Here is an 18789-nt window from a genome sequence, read left to right on the forward strand (position 1 = left end):
CTTAACACGGTCTCCCTGTAGCCCCAGCTGTCCTGGAACTCACTATGTAGACCAGGCTGGCCTTGAACTCACAGAGATCCGCCTGCCTCTGCCTCCCAAGTGCTGGGATTAAAGGCGTGCACCACCTCGCCCAACTAATTCCCGCCACTTTTAAGTGTTGCAGGCACACACAGCATCCCATCTAGATCTTCCTCGGCTCACTTACCGTGAGGGCACCCTGCTAAGTACTGGCTCAAAGTGGGGCAATGAAACTGTAAAATCTCAAAGTCTGATGCTCTCCATTTGGCCAGCTAGTCTTGGGAAGGTCTTGATGGCTTTATCTGGCCTACTGCCCTCATGGCTCTGCTCCACTACTGTTCTCCCATTGGAGCTGTTTTCCCTGCTTCAGGGAGACCCATCTTTGTTGTTCACTACTGGAAGCAAAATCTGTGTAAAAGCAACAAATGAGTTTACAGTTACCCCCTTTCTTTGTTTGGTGCTGGGGATCAGAAGATAGGGTTTCACACATGCTAAGCACTTGCCCTACCACTGAGTCATATTCCCAGTCTCTAGAAAATTTTTTTGACAATTATGCCCAAACTTCTGCGCATATTGTCAGTTCTCAGATGTGTGTGTGTGTGTGTGTGCGTGTGTTTACACACGCTCCCATCATTCTCCACACCCAATTCAGCAAGTATGACTTGTTATGGCTTGACTCTAGACTGTCTTCTCACAGGCTCATGATTTAAGTGCTTATTCCTCAGTTGGTGGCATTATTTGGGGGGGGGGGCTTTAGGAGTGGAGCCTAGCTGTCAGAAGTAGGCCGCCAGAGGAGGGTCTCTGGAGGCTATACCTGCCACTGGCAGCACACTGTGATCTCTGCTTCCCAGTCAAGTACCATGTGAATAAGTTTCTGCTTCCTGGCCTGCTGTCACAGAGCCACCGCTGTCCCCAAAGCCTTCTCTGCTGATGGGCTGGAATGTCTCAAACAGTGAACCCAAACAAATCTATTGTTCCTTGTTTTCATCACGGATTTTGTCCCAGAAGACAGGAAATACAGCTAGTACATTACTAAAAGCCTACTGCAGCCTGGGGAAGGGGTGCCCCACTCCGGCCTGGGGAAGGGGTGTCCCACATGAGGAAAACAGAAATGAAGCTCTCAGTTTGACCCCCTGGAGACAACACTATGAAGGACTGTCGTGTGCCATTCTCTGTTAACCCCACCTCATACTTCCTAGAATTCACGTTAAGTTGTACCGTACTTTCTGGTATGTACAGATCTACTTTCCCTTGCTCTGGATACAGAGGCTTCCACCTATTTTCTAGGTTGTTTCTCAGTGGCATTGATGGACTTGCACACTACCCTGTGGTGTGGCAAAGCTCATGGTACCCCACTGCACTTACTGTTTCTGGTTAAGTGTATGAGCATGGCTGGAATCCACACATTCAGTACCCAAAGCCAGGTCTCCTATGGCTGATCACTACAGACCACCTTGGGGTCTCAGTCTGTGAACCCTAAAAGTTTGCAGTTAAGTTCCTCCTCAGCCCAGGCCTTTGTTTTTTTAAACAAAACAAAACAAAAAACAAGGTCTCTCTACGTAGCCCCAGCTGGCCTGGAACTCACTATGTAGACCAGGCTGGCCTCAATTTCACAGAGCTCAGCCTGCCTCTGCCTCCCTAGTGCTGGGATTGAAGGCATGCACCGTTACTCCTGGCCCATATCCCACTTCTGTAGACAGATGGGAGACATTCCTCTTTAATGCCTCCTTAGTGATACGTTAGGCTCATTACATTGCTTCTCTTCTTAGCTAAGTCTTAATACATACATCTAGGCCCAAGATACTTCCAAAGCAGTCCATATATTAGACAGGTTCCCCAAACCTAATGGCTGGCAATGGTCTACCCTGTCAACTCTCAAAGCCACAGCAATTGCAAAGAACATTCAGCAATGGGGAACATTGCACATATCTTCGAGGTTCAGCATAACAGCTGTTAGCTATATGGGGCTACTGAGCATTGAAATGTAGCTAATGCTACAGTCAAAGTGGATTTCTAATTTTAATTCATTCTGAGTTTAGTTTAAACAGGTGTAAGTGGTTAGTGTAACTAGAACAATGTGAGTCTCAATGGAGCAAGTATTAACAGTGACGCACAGCTTCTGGACAACAGCATCTCAGCGAAACAGGACAGGCTCAGTGAGTCTTTGATAGCTTTTATCCCTTCTGGCATATCTCAAGTGGGAAAACAAAATGAGATTAGAAAGAATTCAAAACCCACACTACTTAATCTGCCTTGAATAGAACTAATGACTTTTAATATAGGGAGCAGCACAAAGAAACCAGTCAGTAAAACAAACAATTAGAAAAATAAGCATACTAGAAGTTATCTATGTTTAATGCTTAAAAGTCTGAATGCACAAACAATCTACCATCATAGAAGTACTGGTGGTCAATACAATGCATTAGAACTATGTACAATGCACAGTTTAGTATCAAAATCTTTCTACACTGTAGAGTTTTACGAAACTGTTAATAACATCAAACACTAAGCACTTAAGACACCATTTTGTTTTGCTACCACACAAAGAACATCAATGGACAGTCCATTTCAACTTGCAGCATCCATTCATTTCTAGTAGGAAATTAAGTGATTCTCTACGTATACAATAAAGTTTATCTACACAGTTCTCTTGATTTTGATCCATAGCAGCAAAGGCACTGTACATCAGCAGATCCACAGACTTAAAGGACTTTTTTAAAGCATTCAAACAAAAAAAATAATAATAAAAAAGGAGTCACATATTATAGTTCAACAGCAACAACAACAACATAAAAGATAACACAATGTTTCTGGCACAATGGCACAGCCTGTGTCCATTTCAGGGACATCCAACTAAGACATGGAAAGAACCAGAGGTAAAGAAAGCAAGTCTTCCTCCCAAGAGACAGTCTATTCTTTGTGGCTTTCAGAGGGTGGGCTCTGGAAACCCTCCTCTGCTGGCTTTGTTTTGTGAAAGCCTTGCCTTGCACAGCAGTAGGTGGGCGGCATTCGTACCTGTAGCTCCCAGAGCGCATGCCACAAAACAGCCTGCCACTTCTCAAAGCAATACAACCACCCAGAGACACACATCTCCCTCTGCCAGGAAACTTGGCAAAAATATTCAAAAGAGATTTTAAGTTCTCTCTTTGAGGCCCAGTTTAATTTGTTCATCTGTCTATCATACAATAAAAAAGGGAATTAAAAACATTACAAAGATACTTGTCAACAAGTCAAGAAGAAAAGAAAAAACATCCAATTATTTTTGTCGAATATAATCTAAAGCTATAGGTATATTGGTTAAAGTTGCCCAAATAAGACTCAAAGGAATAGTACTTGGCCTGTCATGTTCTACCTGTTCAGCCAAATTTCCAAATGTCTTTAATGTAAGTAGAAAATGAAACAAAACCTTATAACAGCACAACAACATATTGCTTCCATGTGTAATTATACATTTCACATCTCTATACAGTCAAATAGTCTATATTTAGTGACATTTTAAATCAATTATTTTAAACCTTCCTTTCTCCTCCTTTATCAAAGGGGGGGTATCAAATACAATGCACCTTCATTATCAATGCAGGAGCAGACAGCTTTATTTAGTCAGTCATTGTTAGAAAGCCTTCTTTAAACAAAATAAATATATTACAGATATAATACATAATTAAAGATTCCTTTCACTGTTAGATATGCTTATCCCATGTTCTTCCAAGTAGATAGCTGAAGATTTGGTATCACAGGTTCTTAATGAGTATTCACAATTCAATAGCAAGGAGGAAGTGGGGTTACAGAAGGGGTTTAAACTCCACAACTGCAGTGAGTATTTGAAATCCTTGGTTTTAGATGCGAGAGGGAAAGAACAAAAAAGTACACAGCGCAAAGTGCTACGAGGAGGAGGAGTCCAGTTTGCATGGAGATTTGTCCTTAATAAATAACTTCATAAACCGTGGCCTTCTTGTCCCCAGAGCCAGTGACAATGTATTTGTCATCCACAGAGATGTCACAGCTAAGCACCGATGAGGATTCTTTGGACTAGGACAGAAACATAACAGGAATGTTAGATACGGGACTGGGAAGCAGGACTGGTAACGCTGAACAGATGCAAAGGCAGCATGCTCCATGGAGCACCTGCACTGGAAAGGCAGAGTTCCTAGGAACGGCAGCCTTCTATCGGATCCACTTGAGCAGCCCTTCCTGGCTTAGGCTAAAGGTGCTTGCTCTGGAGCTATGATGGAGATGTGCAACTCAGTCGTTCCAGTGCCTTTACCAATGAAGCAAGGCCCCATTTCAAATTCTATTCTCCAAAAAGTGCAGGATCTGGCACTATTGCTATGAGAAAGTCTCAACTACCACCAGTAGGTGGCCTGGATCTGGTGGTACTGCAGGGAAGCAGGTACAGCACAGATCCTTCATCTTTCTCAGCCTTGGTTTCCCTCAAAGACAGAGAGGCACAGACCTATCTTCCCCTCCTAGATGCGGGAAACAGGGTTCAAGTAAAGTTATATGCAGGAAATACTACTGGAAGAGATGGAAAATCTGAAAAATAGTCCTACTAAAAAGACAGTGAAAACATAAAGCAAACGTGAGAGGAGTTTCAATAGTTGGAAAGAGAAACACAAGCTACAAAGGAGAAGCAGGAGAGGGAGGGAAACCAACCCACACAGGATTTAACCAGGACTCTGAAGAGTATTCTGAACTTCTGAACACTTGAAACCGTAAATGTAAGACAAGTATTTAACACTACATGTTTCTCAAACTTCATTAGTGTGAATGATAATTAAAATTCACAACCCAGCATACACATAAGATATAATTGTGTTTAACATAAAACACACACTCTTTAATATTTTTCTTTCATTTTTGCTTAAAAAAGTGTTGGCTGGCTGGGTGTGGCCGCACATGCCTTAAGCCCAGCACTTGGGAGGCAGGGGCAGGCAAATTTCTGTGAGTTCAAGGCTAGGCTGGTCTACATAGTGAGTTCCAGGACAAAATAAGGCCACAAGGAGACACTATCTCACAAAGATGCCCCTCCCCCAAAAAGTGTTGGCTGGAACCACCTAAAAGGCTGTGAAAACTCCTGTATTAAAGTATAAACTTCATGACAATAAAATCTGGTAGTTTGTTTCACTATCTTGAATGACACTCGGATTGAACTGTATCAATCTACTCCATGATGACTTAATGGCACTCAGAGAAACTTCCAGTCTATCACATTACTGCTAAAAGAGGAACACTAGAAAAGAACATTCTAAACACAGAATCGCCCTCCTCAGCCTGGAAACCAACAAGGCCCACCCCAAGGACCACCTAAGCCAAAAAAATAAAAAAATGACTTTAATAAGACTATAAACGACCTGTAGATATACTCCCATGGGTAATCAACACAGTTCACCACAATGAAAAGTCAGAGAATGAGAAGATAATCTTCAGAAAGTTATGTTATTGAAACACTGTTGTCATAACTGTATCCTTCCATAACCCAATGAAATAATCACGTTAAAAGAATATAGATTAAGAGTGGGAAGTCATTAACTTGCCTATAAAATGCCCACATACCTTTAGGAGAGATGATATTTTATGTATATGTCTGTTTGTGCCATGTATATAGCTTTTACAAATAATTTCACAAATTAGACAAAATTCTTCTCTGTGATTAGGAAAAAGAAGTTTATAAAATCAATCAAAGTTGACTGGACTTTTGTGGAACATTCTTAGGGGGGAAAAAAGGAAGTGTCGCTACCAAACAAAAAAGCACACACAAGCACAAACACAAACAAACACGTCACATGTCACACGTAAACGTGAAAAGAGACTGAGGCCTGGGTGATCCAGGAGCTGTTATGATACTTGGCTTAGAAGAAGATCCCAGCTCCATGACTTGTGGCTGTGCTAACTCCCTTGGGCAGATTCTTGTTCTGCATGATGGGAATGAGACTAGGTTCCTGTCATAATCTTAGACACTGAAGCAGATAGACCACTTATCAGGGTGAGGAAAGACCACATGACTAAACCACTGCAGGACGCTTGGTCACCAAGCAAGCGAGGTGTTACCTGGAATATGCTGGCCCCATAAGGTGTCCTCCAAGCATTCAGAAGGTTGTCCTTTCCAGTGCTTACAAACCATTTGCCTACAAGAAGAGGGTTTTGTGTTACTTTGTCATGTATCTGAGATTTGCTTTACAAAACTCCTTCGATTTATAACAAACAAGAATGTCTTTCATTTCAAAAATACCCCGCCTCCACCGCCCTTTCTGAATGTTCATGATAATGTGGATTAAGGCCAGCAAATGACATAGTGTGTCAGGGACGCATGTGTGAATCAAGAAGCAACAGAATTCTCAAGAGGAATACATTAATGAACTGCAGCTGAGAATGAGTCAACAGAAGGACAGAAGCAACAGTTCTGGGTGACAGAAACTGAACAAAGGTGCTTGCTTACCACAGTGGGCAAACTTGAGTGACAGCACACAGCTCTCATGAAGATGCAGCTGGTATTTGTCTGGCTTGGTGACATGCAATACTTCCACATTGCTGTTCTCCATCCCCACTGCAAGCCACTCTCCAGTTGGGCAGTAGCCCAGAGAAAAGATCTAGAATCAAAACAGGAAATGGCAGCTGTAGAGGACAAGGTCTTATTAACCAGGAGGTACATGCAAATTATGTAGGAAATTAACAATATATGAGATGTAAAGGAAGAAACCAATTCCAACAGATGATCTGCAAGGGACCCACAATCAATGAGGCACTTCTTTTGTAGTTCACCTTGCCAGCATACAGTCCATACCTGTGACGTGAAGTCATGCTGCTGTAGCTGCCTCCCTTCACGAAGGTCCCAGGACCTGACCGTGTTGTCCAAACCGCCTGTCCAGAGCTTGGTGCCATCATTAGAAATGTCAATACAGCTGGCTCCGTCTGTGTGGCCCTGGAATTGCCTGAAAATGTGAAAATGAAGGGGGAAAAAAAAAATCTTTGAAGAGTTAGTTTTTACTTAATTCAATTGGGAACTCTTTGATGATCATTTTCAGTACAGGCTTTATCTACAGTTTTCATTTTGGTTTATGTTTTCTAATTATTCAGAATAATAGTAAAACATATGTTATGTTTGGTTGTATAGGAGGGAAAGGCCAGGCTCTCACAGAACACCCAATGAAACACTCAAGTGTGATTCACTGTCCAGGGTCACTCCTGATAAAATGTACCTGGGACAAGATGAAAAGAGGAAGTCCAAGTAAGTCCCCATCTGAATCTTACCCTAAAGTCACAGGAATAACAACTGTTTTATTTTCAGAATTGCATTCAGAGTGTAATCCTTCTCCTTGCATGCACACCTTGCCTCATAGCTCTAGCCCATCTTCTTACCTCCACTCCCCAATCACATTGCTTGTTCTCATTTCTAAATATGCAACTATACTATGTCTATTTATCCTTAACTATGAGGACCATTCCAGCATACGCAGCACTCAAAAGGCATTGGGCCATTGGCGTGTGCTAAACACTCATTTGATGGAGTGACACGGGCAATACCTAGAGTAGTACCACATACTGCAAGCCTTCTCGATGAGGAGCTATGGGCAATGGTGGTTTGTTAGCATGCACAGATGATAAGTTACAGATGTCTAATGTACTCATGAACACACACAGAGCTTTTAAACACAATGTGGTGACATTAGTTTCTCCTTACAACCCAGAAGTGGATTCTGCTGACCTACCTCACCAGGGTCTGGTTGTGCAGATCCCACACTGCGATGTTGCCATCACTGCAGCATGAGAAGCAGACCTTGGAGTCGGGGCTGATGGCCAGAGCGTAGCAGGCGGGAGCTGATGACGTCAGCTCTGCCTTGATGCGAGGGGTGGGAGCTGCCAGGTCCCAGATGGACAGAGTACTGGCTTCCCCTCCTACAATTAAGGTGCGACCATCAGGGAGCAATCTGCAGGAACGGATGTAGTTATCTCTGTTCTGTGGAGACAAAAGCCATCATGAGATTACACACGAGGAAAGGAAAACAGCATTAACATGAGAGCAGAAATCCATAAAAGTATTGTGTTCCCTTTTGGTTTAATGAGCCATTTATACTTATGACAATGATAAAGTAGATTAATGCTAAAAAATTACATGAAATTAAGAAAGTACTTAAGCTTTATCTATAAAATTTAGTATTGAGGTATTTAATCTTAATTAGCACCAAAATGGAAAGATCTAGACCCACTCCCACCACCAAGTCAATCAACTGTGGGTGTCATTTGCAGACACAGATCTACACAGATGTGCACGTACATCACTGCAGGAGTTCTCTGAAGGCCTGATATACTCTGATGCAATCGAAGGGTCCTAGTACTAGAGCCACAGTGGTGTTAGGGGTAAAGACACTTGGCAATCAGCTCCTTCAGGCAAGACTAAAGGGCACTGTAGTTTCAATGAAGTGCCATCAACAGGAGACAAGACTCAATCAAGGGATGCTTAGAGACAGAAAATTTCTCCCAGTTCATGAGGTTATGGGAATCTTACATACATTTAATTATATTAAATTAAGCAATGTATCAAAGGATTCTGCTTGCATAAAAGAAGAAAACTAAGCTACAATTTCCTATGCAAGTTAAGGACAAATGACAATACATCAGCTAGGAGAACTTCTACTGATAACCGAATGAACAGTTCACATGAGAAGTTTCTCAGGTATAATCTACAGAAACCACACATACACTATTAATATTCATTTTTGGTCTTTCTTCAGAGAGGGTCTCCCTGTAGCCCCAGCTGACCTGGAACTTGCTATGTAGACCAGGCTGGCCTCAAACTGAGGAGATCTGCTTGCCTCTGCCTCCCAAGTGCTGGGATTAAAGGCTCGTGCCACCATTCCTGGGAACTATTAATATTCTTAAACCCTTCTATTATTTTGGAAAACAAGTAATTTATCTTTGACCCTGAAGGCAGGGTGAACACAGACTGTACAGATGCAGGTATCACACATGAAGAACTGGGACACTCTTGGTGAGAGAAAAACTCTAGCTAGCTACTCTCTTAGGACTGATATCTCTCCTACCACCTGAATCTTGGCCATCCTCACTCACCAGACAGTCCAGCTGAGAGACAGGGCTCTTGTTGCCAGGGTGGCTGATGTCCCAGACCTTGACGCAGCCCTTTCCGCCTGTGTACACGTGCCTCGTGGGGTTACTGATGGTTACTGCACACACCACTTCCCCATGGTTGAGGGTATTGATCTGGCGAGCATGTCGGGGAATCCCAGGTCCAATGAGGGCGTCAGGGGGAAAGGGAACAGGCTGCATCTGGCCATCTGCACTAACGTGAAAGGAGTATGCTCTAAGGCAGGGGAGGGAAAAAACACACAAAAGGATAATGTAGACAGAGCTGGTTTCTGTTTTAAGACAGAATCTCTTGCATCCCGTGTTGGCCTCAAACTCATTATATAACTGAGGATGACCTTGAATTTCCGATCCTCTTGTCTCTACTTCCCAAGTGCTATGATTACATGCATGCCCCCACTGTGCCTGGTTCTAGCTATATGGTGCTGGGTATCAAACCCAAGGTTTTGTGCATGCTAGGAAAGAACTCCATCAACTAAGCTACATCCCTAGAAAATATTACTAAACCATTCAGTTAATGAAAATAGAAAACTCTTTCAGTGCCACTTGAGATGTACAAACAAGCAAAATGAACCTGGTACGGAAAAGTAATACAATCTTCAAACTTAAAAATCTAAATTCATATCCAAATATCAGGGTGGCTGTTTAATAGCTGCTCTATGACATCAGTGGTTACCCTAGGCTCTGAACTTCTAAAAGGGATAGAATGAGTCTGGACCTCACAGAGAACTAAGTAAGATAGTGAACATCAAGTATAGTACCCATTCTTTCATGGGCACTCTAAACTTTCACTGCCTTGTATTTTGTGTGGTTCTGTGAACTGTGATCAGATTTTGCTTACTGATTAATTTGCTATCAAGTAAGTTATTAATGGAGATCAGTAAGATAAAGTTACAAGACCCTTAGGAGGTGTTCAGAGTCTATAAGTGAAAATGTTGAGATTGCAGCTGTGCCAAAAATAAATAAATAAATAAAATAATAAAACTGCATTTTAACATGACCAGACTCAAGAATCACAAACTGTGGGATAATCTCAAAGGAAAAGGGACTTGAAAAAAAGAGTCCTATGTGACAGCCCCAAGGTCCACCCAAGTGTATAAGGCAGTTCTGTTTCCAGTTCACTCTCAAAAGCACTGTGACATGAAAACACTTGGTTTTAAACTGGAGTCGAAGTCTAAGAATCAGCAAGGTGGTAATAAGCCAGGCTGTAGGGATGTAGGTCAAACTTTGGGTGGAAAGAGATTCTGGTGGTAAGTAGGAAGGAGCTGGGCCCATTTTGGTGGCTATTAGGGACTACAGCCCTTTTGGGAAATTATGTGTCATATCAAGAAAAAGCATTTGTGTGTGCACAAAAGACAGGAGCTTGAACCAAAGCACTGACATGACCAGAATCAAGCTGAGACAGTGTATGGCTCCTTATCACAAAACTCTACATTGATCTAATTTACAAAAATTTAGCCCGCCACTGAAGACATGCCAGAAGAATTGGAAAGCTAAGCAGCCAACAGGTAAGAAGGTATTTCTTGGATCAAATTGACAGTACTCACTCAGAACCATACTAGATATGTGACCTCAAAAGAGAGAGCTTGTAAGGACTGTAAAACATACAGTGGGAATGTTGGGAACAGGAGTTGTAATTTATAGGATTTCACAGGTGAAGGAAGACAGGGCTATACTGGATGGAATGCTTGGGTTCTGGAAGTGACAGGGGTGAGGAGATCTTTTTGGTGAGACTCTGTATACAGGTACTGAAACTGATGTACAGCAGATGTTTCACCAGCAATGAAGTGATCTGGGAAACACAAAAAGTCCTCATACACTAGTCATCCTGAACAACAGCAGGCTCTGAGTAGATCAGAGCCACACATCAAGTCTTCAGGGGAAACCCACCAAGGTAGAAGAGGAGGCAGATGCAAATGGCAGAAGTCTGAAAGAAGCAGGGTATTTCTCAAAAGCCAGAGAAATTCAATTTTGTAAGAAACTGAAGGAGGGCACTGGGAAACTGGAGCCTGAACCCATAACCACTGACCTATACCTTGGAGGCTGTGAGACAAATGAAGGCATACCCTTCGTGGGATTCAGAGGAAGGGGTAAATTTGGAAAGCCAGGTTCTAGTTCAGGTTTATAAAGAAAGGCTAGCCTTCTGAGGGAGGATGACTGAGAAAAAGGCTAATTGATTTAGCAATTAAGAAGTCATGAGAACTAAATCTTAGAGGAAGGGAAGGAAGGTTATTTAAGTTCAGATGGTCTTATACATTCTCTTTTAAAAGATATTTATTTTTTCAATATTTTAGTTATTATTTTTATTTTATGTGCATGCATGTTTTGCCTGCATGTAGGTAAGTGCACCCAAGTCGTGCAATGCCCACGGAGGACAGAAGAGGCTGTCGGATCCCCTGGAGCTTGAGTTATGGACAGTTGTTAGCTGCAACGTGGGTGCTGGGATTCTGGAAGAACAGTCAGTGTTCTTAACTGCTGATCAATCTCTCCAGCCCCTATTTATTTATTTTTTATGTGTAGGAATATATTGCCTGCATGTAAGTGCATCCATGTTGTACAATGACCATGGAGATAAGAAGGCACTGGATTCCCTGGAACTGGAGTTACGAATGGTTGTTAGCTGCCATGTGGGTGCTGGGAATAGAACCCTGGTCCTCTGCAAGAGCAGCCAGTGCTCTGAACTGCTGAGCCATCTCTCTAGTCCTAGTCTTATACATTCTTAATGGAAGTTTCTTTGAAAAGATATTCCCCCTCCCCAAGCTCACTAAATGGGTCTTAAAGAACTTTGAGAATTTAAACAGATATGACACCAGACACATGTTTTCCTTCAAAATCTTCAGTAAGATATTCACCAACTTAACATTCTGAGTGCCTCCTATGTGATGTTCCGAAGTGCAACTTCATGAAGGGCATAATGGGCTCTCTGTCTGCTATTAATGCACATATAACGTTCAGGAATAGAAAAAAAATGTTCTCACACATACTTATCAGAAGAGCAGCATTTCCGTTGAGGCTTGTTGGTAAAGCATGGCAGCCACCCAGTTTCAATGGCAGTAGAACTTGTAATGCTTTGAGTTTGGTGTGGTTAGTCAAGACTGAAGGAAGGCGAGCCTACATAAGGCTCAGAAGCATGGAGAACCAAACAAGTTGTAATTCTACAGTGGTTCAACTGGAATAATCCTTAGAGCAAGGTGGTCACTGCTTCTTTAAATAACACCTAACACACTTGTACTTCTGCAGCTTCAAGGGAGCAACCGAGGGCAAGAGGCCTCAACTCATCCACTCTAGGGGCTGTGCTATCTCTAACATAACTGAGAACAGCATGGCACAAAGGACAGTACTTCTTCCCTAAAGGAGACATTCTATCTAGTCCACAGTTCATATGGAACTTGGAGGCATATGAGTTCTTATTTGATGAACATACTACGACCTTGTTATTTAGTCATTGACTAAAACAGTCCAAACTTTCACCTTCAAACACATTAGAGTTCTTGGTCAACAAAACTTGTTAGCCAACCACTATTTGCAGAATACACACAAGAATGCAGAATTTTATGGTAATTGATATTTATATCTTCAAGTCTCAAGGAACTCAAAGTCTAATTTGCCTTGTTTCCCTTATTAATCATCCAAATATTTACTGAGCAACTTGGCTATGGAGCCAGTATTGTTTGATGAAACTGGGATGTTTAGGGCAGAGTCTATGGTAAAAATAGTCATGGAAAGAAGAACCTGGAGTTTTATTTAGCAGATGGAAAACAGAGTATGAGTCGAGGTCAGTCAAGCATTTTGAACACAGAGGGGCAAGAGTAACGGGGAGAAAAAAAAAACCATACACAGGAGATAACAGGGCGACAAGCAGTGATATAATAATATGTAACAGTGAAGTAATAAGTAAAGAAGTTGGGAAATCAGCATTTAATCATTTACTCAGTAAACAAACACTGTGAGCACCAACTATGAATTAGGTACAATTTATGGTACTGAATGTTATAGAGAGAAGTTCTGTTTTGCTCTCACAGAATTTACATTCGGGTGGAGAGAAGCAGAAAATGGCTATAAAAAGCTGGACATGATGATGCCCTCTCTAATACCAGCAGAGCACTCAAGAGGATCACAAGTTCAAGGTCAGTTTGGGTTATGTAGTAAAACTTCATTTCAAAAAAAAAAAAAGGATGGGGAAAAAAAAGACAATAGAGAGAAAAGGAGAGAGGGGTGCTATTTGAAGACAAGAGTTATCAGGAGAGAATGCTCTGTTGAGATGGCTTCTAATAGAGACGGGAAGAGAGACTACGAGTCACAAAAAATGTTGATGCAAGAAGAACAGTAAGAACAAACGCCTGACAAGTCAGCTGCGAGGGAATCCTCTAGAAGGAGACTTCAGCAGCTACTAAGGGTCAAGTCTGAGTAACACTGGAAACTGGAGACTCAGCATGTGTATGGCAGATATAGAATCACAGTAGGCGACAATCCAACACTGATAATGAAAGACACATACACGTCACTAACAAGGTAAGGATGCTTTTTCACAAGAGACAAGGGAAAATTAGTTGGAATTTTAACTACTTAAAAGTTTTCCTATCTGTGAAGGTCAATCTGATTTAAAGAGAATTGTGCTTAGTGAGCTAGAGGTGAATTTATTTTGAAATCAAGAATGTGGAATGAGGGATACATAAGATTAGAATGCACAAGAGGCTGGAAGAGGTGTGTTAGGGGAGTGTGAACAGACGTTCCAAATGCTCAGTTCACAGTACAGAAGCCAAGTGAGTAAGCCACCGTTTTTGGAAACAGACCCAAGCAGAAGAATGTTCTTACTTCTTCCCAGGCTTTGAAGTTTAGCATGCCTGTTCCCTATACTTTCAAACTCTGAGCTCTAAGTCTGTATATACAAACTGCCTTGGCAACAAATATGGGGAGGCCCAAGCCCTGACTGTTGGAGCTGCCTTCATAATTTACATTTCTATATTAAAACTTGATTATAAACTAAACATATAAAACTCTACCTTATGTCTTGCTTATGCTAAGAGAAAATGAAAAAATGCTTCGCAAGGAAGAAAGTAAGTCTATCCCCATTTCTAGAACTGTTCAGCAGTGCCCAAATTCTAAAAGGCAAGCACAGAGCTAGGGTTTAGATTACAATGAATACAGAAAGGAAAAAAGATACTCACGGTTTTCCTCCTGGAATGCCTGTCAGATTTGGAGGTATTGCTGGCACACGCATATGATGGTGTGGATCAAATCCCACCTAGAATTTTTCCCATACAAGACAACAAAAACAAACAGATTCGTTTGCTTTATTTTGTGCAATATCATACCTAAACCATCTTTTGAAAATAAGATTCTACAGACACAACAGAATGACAGGATGTTTAGGATTTAACGGTTATATATTCAGGGTAGAACATACATAAAATTATACTAAAGCCGGGTGTGGTGGTGCACACCTTTAATCCCAGCACTTGGGAGGCAGAGGCAGGCGGATCTCTGTGAGTTCGAGGCCAGCCTGGTCTACATAGTGAGTTCTAGGACAGCCGGGGCTACAGGGAGACCCTGTCTCAAAAAGACCAAAAAAAAAAACCTTACAAGTTTGCTAAGTATGGTGGCACACGCCTTTAATATGAGCATTCAGGAGGCAGAAGCAAGTAGATCTACGTAAGATCAAGGACAGTCTACACAGTGAGTTCCAGGCCAGCTGGGGCTACGAAGATACCGTGTTTCACACCCCCACCCCCCACCAAATAGTCATAAGCTTTTTTCATCTTCCAAAAGAAAATAGACCAAGACAAAAATCACATGTAGGCAGCTTACTTTACAAATACATGCAGATTCTTCCATAAGTATCTAATATTGTACAAGAAGCTACATTTAAAATAATGCATGGCAATGCTCTGTGTTCTGAAACACTAATCTATAATAAAAGCAGGTAAGCATACCACTGGTGATCTTCCGTAGGCAGCCGCGGCTGCAGCCGCCGCTGCTGCTGCACTCATCTGGGGGGAGATGTTGTGCAGTCCAGCATAGGCAGCTCCAGGGCTGGTCAGCTCCCCATTCATCCCAGCATGGGGCACAATCCCAAATGGGGTTGGGTATGGACAAGGTACAGCCATCGGAGTCCTCAGGCTGGGTGCTGAAGAGAAAACCAAGAAGAGTGTAAGAGACAAAGGTGAAGACATGCTTAAACTTGTTAGCACTATAATCCAGAGTTCAAGTGAACTGATTTTAATTCTCAAAAATCACTCAATGCCAGGTGTGGTGCACATGTCTTTGGCAGAAACAGGTAGATCTCTGTGAGATTAAGCCCAGCCTGGTCTACATCGTGAGTTTCAGGCCACCTGGGGCTACAGAGAGACCCTACCTCAAAAAGTAAAAAAAAAGAAAAAACCAAAAAACAATCACTCAAATTTACCCCATTTTACCAAACACTTTCTGTGCGCTAGACATGGGTGGTGCCAGAAGACCGTTTGGAGTACATAACCTTCGTAACAGATAATCAATACTGGTCATCATTAATTTTAACAGATTGTACTTAAAAAAAATCACTTTAAATTCTCTAAAAGCAAAAATCACAAAGATAATAGCATTTTTTTTTTTTTTTTTTCTTACTAACCCAAGGGATCCACTCCTGGTGGCTTTCCAGGTACAGGCCTCAATCCGGGAGTAGAGTTACTGCCAGGGGTAGGTGCATCAGTTCGTGGAGTAGGGGTATTGGACTTTGAAACAGGAGTAGTAGATTTTTCATTCTAATAAGAGATGGAATGTAGCAGCTATGAGAATATGATTGTAACAATTACATTAATATTAAAAAGGTAAACAAGGCAAGAAAGGGGAAAGAAATGGAAGAGTTTCTTCAGCTTGTCTTATTTCTCTTATCAATTAAAAATGGAGACTGCAGTTCAGGAAGACATGAATTGAAGCTGACTTGAGTAGATCATTTCTAGGAAACTGGTCTCAGTTAGAAGCCAAAGAAACTCACTAACCACGGCAGCCTGACTATGGCCCACATGCTACTGGCCATGCTTTAAACCAGGCTCTCAGCAGACTGTTCATACCCCTAAGAGGCTCCCTAGCTGATATGTACCATCAGAAAACACCTAAGTATGAATCATCATGGAGACACTAGTAGAAAGGAGGGTCCATGAAAAGAAAACCAGAGTCCCAGAAGAAAACATAGGGGGTGGGGAGAGGTGGGGATCCCAAACCTTAATATAGATTTCTATCTACCCAACAGATGCATCTCCTAGATTTGCACACAAATTATAGAATTTCTCCTTCTTTCAGTTGTGAATTCCAAAGGTCATTTGAAACCTATATTTAGCTTTTTAAAAGTAGAAATAACCTTTAAGGGAAAAAGAAGATGTACCACACATAAATGCAATCAACTCTACAGCACTGGAGGTATGGGGAGACTATCCTTAGGTGAGTAGTTCAGTTTGACATTTGTGTTTTAAGTCCAGGCAGACTTTCTAAGTGACAAGTTACTTTTTAAGCAGGAAGAAAAAACTTCTATTGTATGTAGCTTGGCAATTCAAATGAACAACAAAATAATATTAAGATCTCAAGCCAAGTCCACCACAAACATAGGCAATAAAACCACCTCCCGAATTTTGATGTATATTTTTGAATTTCATTAAGATGTTTCACCTATCTTATCCACCTCACCTCACCTTACAGAAAAACTTGGGAAGTAAACATCTTCAAGTTAGTAAACCTTTCTGTTCCAAAACTATCTTTGCTAAATTAAATTTATATCTCAAACACACACACACACACACAAACACACGCACGCACACGCACACACCAACATCAATTGAAAATCTAAGTCCTATGGAAAAATGGTGAAATACATCAAGTTAAAAAAAATCAAATCAAACCCAGACATCTTAGAAGGGGCAATTCTGAAAGGTGGAGGGGAGCTGCTTACAAGGCCAAGCTCTTTGGATTTGGAGGAAGGAGTACTGCTGGAAGATGCAACGGAGGCGGGGCTGATTGGGGCGTCTTTCTTGAGGAGGCGTGTCTTGTCCAGGCCATTCTCCCTTGGGGAATGTGCTGGGCTCCCCCGAGGGGAAGATGGATCCTATAAAGGAACAGTGGGGAGTGAGGCTAACACGTGAGGCCAACAACTCACCTGCACCACTGAGATCCTTGACTACAGACATTTCTAACTGAAAGCAGTTAATAACTTAGAAATACAAAATGTTCTGGAATAGATATCGAGACTAACTGAAATTGCTCAAAGAAGTACAGAAGTCAAATACTATAGTGTTTATAGTATTTATTTCAAACAAAAACAAAATCCAAAACCCCACCAATCTACAAGGAGCATCAATAAGATCTGCAGGTTGACACATGGCATGTGTTTATTAATGGTAGAACAGGACAACTGTACTTGGTAGAAAAGAACAGCAATTTTAAAAGGCCCAGAAGTGTATAAAGTCAGCAATAATTTTCCATACAAATATTTTGGATATTAATAGTTTGGACACCAGGTTTTGATACAGTTGCATAGGAGCAGCAAGTTAAGCTAGCCGTAAACATACCTCATTGGATACATCAACTACCAAGTTGTCATCACTCTTCTCACCATCACTGTCCTGCACAGACAATTGAAAAGCATTACGTCCTGCCCCAGCCAAACACAAACAATGAAAAAACCACAGTTTAAGCTAGATTTATGAGAGCACACTAGCACTTACATGTGAGAAAAACTACACCAAACAAACAGTTTAAAATGTGCCACTTTCTTTATTCTTCATGGTGATGTTATGAGCTAGGTAATGATTTAATCTTCTAGTTTTGAGAAATGGAAGACAAATGGTTTGCTTATCACTCTAGAACAGAGGGTGCAAAGTTGCACACCTACCTGCAGTCTACAGGTGGCAGGACACAGTTTGGTCTGTCAGTGCTTTAACGTGGGATTGCAAACTTGTGCAGCCTTTACGGAAAACTCTTAAAAAACTAAAAATGAACCTACCATATGACACAGTTATACCACTCCTTGGCATATACCCAAAGGACTCATCCTATTGTAGAGACACTTGTACAACCATGTTTGTTGCTGCTCTTTTCACAATCGCTAAGAGATGGAAGTGTCCCTCAACTGACAACAATGTGGTATATTTATACAATGGAGTTCTATTCAGCAGTAAAGATGAAATGATGAAATTTACAGGTAAATGGATGGATCTAGAAACTGTTATACTAAGTGCAGTAACACAGACTCAGAAAAACAAACGACGTATGTGGCTCCTAGCACCAAATCCTTTTAAATTCCAGGTCCTTTTAATAAGATGATGCTGTACAGCAGTCTCTTCTGCATGAAATAACTACCATCATCACGACTTCGGGTGAGCCTGATTGCTAAACATAGTCACAATTGGGCTTGTTGACAGTTGTGCTCATTCATTAAAGGAGTGCCAAGCAGGGTCACTGGCCCCTCCCCTGAGTATCCAGCCACTCTTCCCAGCCAACTAGTCCAGCCTTGCAAGACAAAAGAAAAATGAGGAAGAACCCAATAGAGGGATGCTTTTGGAAGCCCTTGTCAAGAAACTCCAATGAACTCTCATATGAACATTTGAAAATTGCCCTGTTCTGACTTTTTTCTAGATCCCTGTCTAGAACTTGTAATGCTAATTACTCTTGCTTTTACTTCTCCTTCACATCTCCTATTCAGGT

General features: G+C 41.6%; 1 protein-coding gene across 15 annotated transcripts in view; it reads right to left on the reverse strand.

Moving 5' to 3' along the window:
- Positions 1-2350: 2350 nt before the first annotated feature.
- Positions 2351-18789, reverse strand: part of Tle4 (TLE family member 4, transcriptional corepressor) — a 158426-nt gene continuing 141987 nt past the window's right edge. For 14 of the 15 annotated variants that reach the window (XM_029564508.1, XM_029564504.1, XM_029564503.1 and 11 more), the window contains 11 exons: positions 17655-17708; positions 17039-17191; positions 15725-15857; positions 15051-15244; positions 14286-14362; positions 9085-9334; positions 7725-7972; positions 6800-6947; positions 6455-6605; positions 6067-6143; positions 2351-4047 (listed from right to left, as the gene is read on the reverse strand). In XM_029564508.1, the coding sequence (XP_029420368.1) occupies positions 3940-4047; positions 6067-6143; positions 6455-6605; positions 6800-6947; positions 7725-7972; positions 9085-9334; positions 14286-14362; positions 15051-15244; positions 15725-15857; positions 17039-17191; positions 17655-17708 (1593 nt within the window). In that variant the 3' untranslated portion in view covers positions 2351-3939. The remainder of the gene's footprint in view (positions 4048-6066; positions 6144-6454; positions 6606-6799; positions 6948-7724; positions 7973-9084; positions 9335-14285; positions 14363-15050; positions 15245-15724; positions 15858-17038; positions 17192-17654; positions 17709-18789) is intronic. The other variant, XM_029564509.1, reaches the window with a different exon arrangement.

This window comes from Nannospalax galili, unplaced genomic scaffold (genome assembly GCF_000622305.1).
Source record: "Nannospalax galili isolate Female #2095 unplaced genomic scaffold, S.galili_v1.0 scaffold296, whole genome shotgun sequence".
NCBI classification, from domain to species: Eukaryota; Metazoa; Chordata; class Mammalia; order Rodentia; family Spalacidae; genus Nannospalax; species Nannospalax galili.